The following is a 7,380-nucleotide window of genomic DNA, read 5'->3' on the forward strand; positions in this document are numbered from 1 at the left end:
GTTTGTGTCTCCTTTTCATCTCCCTGTGAATATGAAATGGAGAAGAGGGAAATCACTGTCATAGCAGCCGTTACAGCACAGAGCCTCCTGATTGCATTCTGGACTCTTGACATCCTTTTTTTTTCTTTCTTTTTTTTTTTTTTTTCCTTACAGGGAAACCACACAGTGTTGCACAGCGTGACTGACTCCTTGCCTGATTGCCCAACAAGCTCCTCCCCCCCCCCACACTCCCCATATTTTTAAAACCAACTCCAACTCGGTCCTTTTGCGTTCAGACGGGTCATATTTATTGCAGTGATTCTAAGAAAGCCAATCCAACATAGCTTTGTAATGGAGAATAATACTACTTTGTCATCGTGACTCATTGTGCTTCGAAGATGATCAGCTAGAATGTTGTGTCTTTAAAACTATCCGGTCATTTTGCATTAACCCAGATATCATTTTTCCTTTTTTAGGTCTTTTTAGACGTCACAACAGCACAGTAAGCGGCACTTTCAAGTTACTGGACAGCAATAAAGATGGCAGGTAACTAACGCACTTCATTAAAATGAAAACCTTGGTGGCTCCAGTTGTCATGCTCATGTTCGGCCCTTTGCTAACCCATTTAAATGACTCATGACACTACGACAACCCTCCAAAGTCTATTCATGTGTCATGTGTCAGCCTTCAAATCTTAATAAGAGCGGAAACATTTTGTATTAAAAACAGTGTTGGCACACATCTTCAGATATAAGGAGCCACTGATTTTTTATTTATTTTTTTGAACCAACCCCTGATATTTTTCTACTGAAACGTTTCCCCCTGGGATTCTACTCTTGCCAGGGTGAAAAGGTTTCTGTCACAGTATTGAGATTGCTATGAAATCCAATACTAAAGAAATTCCTAAAGCATATTTGCTCTCAGTTTAGGCTCTTCTCCTCCTACTGTGCAGTTTAAAATATGTACCAGAGTGCTTGAAGGCTGGGGAGTGTGAAAAAATAAAAGAGAGAACAAGGGTTGAAGGTTTCCAATTTTTGCTTTATATTTCAGTGGTACCGTTTTTCTATCAAATGATCTACTGTCCTCGAACAGTGTGCTTCTCCCACAAACGGTGTAGTTTAGCCATTGGATACTAAAATGAGCAAGGTTTGTTGATGAATATATCTGACTTAAATAATATTGTAAGAGCGAACCTTCTTTTGAGGCTGTTTCTTGAGTTTCACACCAATGTGTGTATACGCACAACACTCAATGGTTCCACCTTAACTTGTGAGGCAGTGAATGCTCATCAGTCTGAGCCGAGTGCACACGTCGCATTCCTTGAAACTTCTACACCCGTTTGTTCCTCAGCAAACCTCAAAAAGCAATGCATTGCCTCATTGCATTGCTTGAGTCCCAACAGACCCACTTGTTGTCGTCGCCCCCTACCCCGATCTCCCAGCTGACTCACTCGCTGTCGTGAGCAGTGTTTAACCTCTGCCGGCATTAAAGACAATGGCATCCATTTTGCCTCCGAGCTGAGATGCTTCCATTTGCTGGTGGCTTGCAGAAAAGCAGAGCGCGTCAATACTGCTTAAGCTAACCAGGCATATTCTCCTAGAAAGGAGGCAGGGCTGGGCATAGTAAACTGAAAGCACTATAAAACACATGGCTGCATTGAGGTCGAAGTGCTTGTGCAGCGATTTTTTTTTTTTTTTCAGGGAGCGCCATGTGCCTACTTATGCATTCCCGCGCCTGGATGTGTACCATCATTCAGCCCGTTTCCCTCCATCCATCCACTCTATCGGCTCCATCCCAAGCTGCGTCTCTCCGCGGGGGGATGCGCTTTAAACAAACGCATTACTAGTGTGGAAATATCTGCAAGTGTCGCTTATTTCCACACGGCCATTATTTCAGTCCGTCAGTCGATGGGATTCCGCGAGCTGTGCCATCTTGAGGCACGACGTGTATTGATGCCCATTCTGACTAACGCAGGAGGCGGAGGCTTTGTATACGTTTGCTACATCGCCATTTTTTTTTTTTTCTTTTTTTTTTTTTTTTGTAAGGCGCCGCAGCTCACACGCCCCAAGTGTCAAGCTTGATTTAGTTGCCGTTATGATAAATGCCAAGTCCAAAGTCACCGGTATACCTGATGCGTGCACATTTCCAGGCAATTTGCTGACATTGAACCGGATTAGCATGCACATTGCAGACTCTTTATCTTGTACAAACAAAAAAAAGCTCTTGGCTTTGTCCCTAATGACACTTAGCAAAACACTACCCCGTTCTTAATCCACTCGATTGGAATTGCTAATTATCTTTAATGCAGATTCACAGATAATGGTTCTCCCATTCATACTGTGAGCTAATCTCATTTTTGTGTCTATTTAGCCACCAATAATTGCTTTTTTTTCATGAAGTTGTGAATCCACTCTGAAATACATGAAGGAAGATGTCACACTTTTTTTTCCTAATCTAGAACATCTAGTTGGCAAAGGTTCGTCTGAAACTTTCTATCAGTTTGTACTATTGGGGGGGGGACCTCCCTCACACATTGGTCATTAAGGCAGCTTGTGGACTTCCTCGCCATTTTTTCATCCCAAACCTTCCCAAGCGCGCCACACACACAAGTGCAAGCCACTGTGCCTGCTGGCAGGCAGTTGGCAGCCCAGTGCAGGATTAACTGGTACCAGTATGCCGGCCTATAAATAGAGTCTACCAACTGCTTCAGGAAATGAACCGTGATGGAGCCTCCCAAAGGCCCCGCAAACAGGTTGTGCTTTTTATCCCCTCGTCCCTGTCAGGATTATAAGTGTATACGTGTGGAAGAGTGACTTTCCCCTCCTGTTTATTACTGTCTCTTTCCAGTCGAACCCCCTATAGGTGTGCGATGCCAAGCACCTCCTTCTTTTAAGATGCCATGATCTATATGTGTATAAATGCCCCCTGTGATTGTTTCCCTTTTAGAGGCCTCTGCTCTGCAGCCCTCTGCGCCGCCTCACAATAGAGAGAGCCATTGTTTTTCTCCAGCACTTACCCCGAGCATCGATCCTCTGTAGTGGAACAAGCTATTCGCTTTGTATGTTACACCGCACTTCCGCTTTTGATGGACTCCCGGGATTGATCCTGCCCATGCAGTCGTTATCTCGGCTCAATAATGTTGGTTTAGGTGGAACCTCGGGAAGAACGACCCCAGCAGGAAAGTGTGGCTTTAGAAAAGATCTAAAGTGTCCCAGGATAAAAGGTGGCGTGTATGATTTTTGATTGTGCTTTGTGTTGCGTTGAGTTGTCCGCCATGTGGAGGGAAATAGGCTGAACGGACGGGGAAACTGACAAAAGCCCAAACTTCCCTAAAGAATGAGCTCACCCAAAAAGTACAGTGTTCAACTTACCCTCGTATCGGCTGAAACACCAGTAACGATTGTTTGCATTTCACAATATCTAGTGAGTTCAGCTGGTGCTGCTTTATTCTGACACATGCAGAGGAGAATAGAAGTCCTGACTGGTCCATCGATGGCTCCAAACAGCTCGTGCTCCATAGTCCATGTTCTGTGAAGCTAAAAGATCCAAAAGTACAATATTTTATTATTGTTTTTCCTTTGTTGCAAAGCTCACGTCCACCTACGACACGTCTAGTTGACATGTTTTGCTAGAATAGATGCATTGTTAACAAGTTGTTTGTGTTCGCTGCAGCGGGGAAGGCATTGACATGTTCATAGCAACCAATCATGAGACTAAGACGCTGCTGTTATCTGTTGTTTTTTGTACACAACAGTATAACGGTGGATGAAGTCCAGGCTAAAGTGGTACTTGTCCACGATGAAGAGCGGGTTCTCTCTGAGGATGAAGCAATGGTAAGTTGTCTTTTGTTCATACGGTTTATACTACAATGCTGCTGAGGGGGTGCAAGGGGGCTATGGCCTTCACTGAGGTTGTGTAATCAGGCCCGACATTGAAGTACTTGGTTTCTCTGAGAAAAACAAGTGTGTTGCAAGGTTTTTGTGGTATACGGTGTATCATCTAAGTACATTGGTATGCAGCATGTCTATTGGAGTAGATTTCCTTTAAAGGATAAGGAAGGCTTTTATTCTAATAGTGCACTTTTCTACGCATTAATAAAGTCAGTGTACAAATGAGTATTCACCATCAATACATACCAGACGTGTATGAACTGAATCTAATGTAAATACTTTAAGATATCCAATATTTACCATATCCTGAAGTCGCTTAATTCAGCATTTTTTTTTTTCAGATTTGCCCCAAAACAAGCTGATGCACATTTTCATCTGCCTCGCCTTCTCTGTGGTTTTTGTGTCTTGCTTGCGTTGGCTGTCTGTCTGCCGGGTTGACTGTTTTCCTCCACTCATACAACAGGGTCCCTTCCAAATTCATTTGGATTCTGAACAAGACGAGCACAGTTTCCCCAACAGTGGTTTCCCCTCAAGCTGCAGCGTGTGAGAATGCGGCTGTCGGTTTCACTTTAAACTCGTCGAGCGTCCCTCTTACCAGGCAGCACATATCAAAATCTCTGGCTGTAAACAAAATGGCTAGAGCTCAATTTTTCCGCTTCTTATCGCTGTTCCTATTTCTAATATAAATGGCAATTGATATGCGCAGTTGGGTTCTCCTACTGCAGGGCAGGAAAAGTTCAGTTTGTGAGTGTTGTATGTTATGTGTGTATGTAACAGAAAAATGTGAAGCCGCACCAAAGCTGTAAGCAACACGACAGACTGCCGGATGATAAAAAAAACAACTAAATCTGTGTTCATTTGTTATTTCTGCTGGCTAACGCGAAGACACGCCTAATGAATTCAACTGCATCCGAAGCAGATGAGTCGGTATGAATATGCGTGGGTGTGAAAACGTGCACTTAACTGCAACCACAACAAACGGCGATCAAGCCGGGCAAATGAAACGGGGCGCCATTGACAGTAGTTAACATGTAATTTGCATTAGAACTCACGAGAGGCCCCGTGTTGGCACCTTAATCAAGGTCCAAGGGCAGCAGCAGCAGTCGTGCCATATGAGAAGTTAATTCTGTGCACTGGGAGGGGTTTAGAGAAACACTTTTGCTCTATTACTGTCTATTAACTCTTTGCCATCACCTCCCGTGCATTTCTGTTTTCTGACGACTTTAACGTTGCAGTCGCGTTGCTGTACAGCAGGTGCGTACCCCGAATCTGTTCAGGTTGATAAGAAAAATAACTAAGTTATTGAAAATAGAACCGTATTCTGCCGTCACACCTTTTTATTAGCCCCCCCCCCCCTTTCCTGCTTTTTCCTTTCTCTTAAGAAGCTTTTGGCCGCCACAGGAAAAAATGTAGTTTCCACTTCAGCAACCCAGATAATTCAAGAGCAGAGAGGGTTTTCATGAGAACAATTTGATGATCAAAGGAAGGCGCTCCGTTCGGGAGGGATATTCTGATGTCTCTCCCTCAGTGTTCCATCATTACGTTATAGCGCCTTCATTCCTGTAGAAACCACCGTTAATGTAGATTCAAGTTTATTCACTTTCAGAAGGTAATCACGGGTATTCGAGAAGAATGTCTTGTCTGGCAAATTGCACCATTATTGTTGAGTTGTCTCCGTTTTAAACACGGCACAGAAGACCCGAACGGATATTATTTCAATACTCAAACTGAAGCATTTGCACTAAATTAGCTCTCGCAAAGGGAGGACTGTCCTCCCCTTTGTCAGTAACTACAGTACAATCCACTCTCGGGAGCGCTGATGGGTGACCGAGCTCGGACTATAACTATGTGCTGGTGAACAGAGCTCGAGGAAATTGCCTTCTTCTCAAGAAATGGGCATTTGTGCCGTGGTGAAATTCACTTATCCATCCACTACCCACTCGCCTCCCTTCAAAGCCCCTTAATCAGTGGACCAGAAACCTAGAGTACACTGAATATAGTTCTTCCTTTTTGAGCAGGAGAATAAAATCAGAAGTCAAGCTTTCTGGTGTTCAAGCATCTTTTGGTGGTAGAGGGCAAAGATGGATGAAAAAACAACATTGCCGTAGGTGCATGGGAGGTTGGGAACTCCCTTTAACAGCTTGAGTGTGTGTATGCAAATCTGGCTTTTTTTTCACTGTTTGATAACATTTGCTGCACCCCAGGGGTTCCAAAAGATGAGCTGTCATTAGTTGGTAACGAGGCCGAGAGGAAGAGAGCAGAGACGAGTGTAGTGGTGCACGGACAAAGGGAATAACTAGCTTCAAGAAATCCTGTATGGTAATAGCGCTCCATATTCAAATTCAGTGCTTGATGGAAAAAGAAACGGCTTTGAAGTAGTTTTATTCTCGTTCAGGCTGGTTAGATGTCTACGTACCGTAATCTGTAAACTAGTGTGACGTAAAAGCGGTGTGTGTTTCAGAGTTTTGTACAGAGTAGTTGACGAAACCGTTACTTTTCGTATGGATTTTAGTAGCTGTTCTAGAGCTTTTGACCATATCGCATGATCTTCACCAGCAGATGGAGTTGTCATGGAATTGTACATGTTAAAATCTCCAATTTAAGGAGATTGAAATTGAGAATGAGCTTTGAAACTCAGACTACTTTAAACAATTTTGACGATCAAGTAGGCATTTTAAAGTTACGATAACAAAGATCTCTGCTTTGTTCTCTTTGGTGGCTTCAAGCGGTAACTGCAGATATATTTTGGGCTTTCACTTCCCAGAGAATGACGTAAAAAACAATATAATAATCTAGAAGGAAGTTGTCTAAATACTTCCCCGAACATGATTACAGTAAACAACAACCTTCCCTATACCACTCATCCATCTCTGACATGTGTCTGTCGTAGTGAGTGACGGATTGGCGGCGTCACAAGGAGCCAGAAAGCACCCGCGAAGCAGGCAGGCCAGACGTTCACCTTTCGTTCACACTGAGCTCTCGTGATGTTCACAACATCCACCGATACACAGAAAACAAACACCACACCCCCCCCTAGTCGCTCGGCCCGGCTCCTCACACCATCTGTTTGGGCTGCTTGACATTTGGCCTTAGCCACCACTGAAATCTCACTTCAGAGGGTCACCAGCATGTATATCAAGAGGGGCAGATTTTTAACATTTTTTTAATCCCAAAGGTAAGAATAAGATCTTTACTGAATGAGTTAGATTTTAGTGATATTGAATCAGTGTGTAGGCTTTTAAAGTGTTATAAAGTGTTTAAAGTCAAACCCCAGTATAATGGGGTTTGACTTCTCGCACAATACTGCACATTAACTGTCCATTTCATCTGGAGTCCAGATTGTAACCATGACTGTAACTGTTGCACATTTCATCAACCCAAAAACACTGCAAGGTTGTAATTGAATTCACAGCCACATGAACTGGAAGGCTGGCGTTGCAGCACATCTCCAGAAGGGGGCAGCAGGCATCTGAGCTGAGTGTGAGCTAATGGGGGGGGGGGGGGGGGGGGG

At 43.8% G+C, this 7,380-nt stretch overlaps 1 protein-coding gene across 1 annotated transcript in view; it reads left to right on the top strand.

Annotated features, from left to right (window-relative positions):
• Nucleotides 1-7,380, top strand: part of LOC116385809 (glucosidase 2 subunit beta-like) — a 96,612-nt gene that overhangs the window by 13,574 nt on the left and 75,658 nt on the right. Inside the window, exons 7-8 of the mRNA XM_031851543.1 lie at nt 456-525; nt 3,734-3,812. Of these exons, the coding sequence (XP_031707403.1) occupies nt 456-525; nt 3,734-3,812 (149 nt within the window). The remainder of the gene's footprint in view (nt 1-455; nt 526-3,733; nt 3,813-7,380) is intronic.

This window comes from Anarrhichthys ocellatus, unplaced genomic scaffold (assembly GCF_004355925.1).
Source record: "Anarrhichthys ocellatus isolate YVR2014 unplaced genomic scaffold, GSC_Weel_1.0 scaffold11, whole genome shotgun sequence".
NCBI lineage: Eukaryota > Metazoa > Chordata > Actinopteri > Perciformes > Anarhichadidae > Anarrhichthys > Anarrhichthys ocellatus.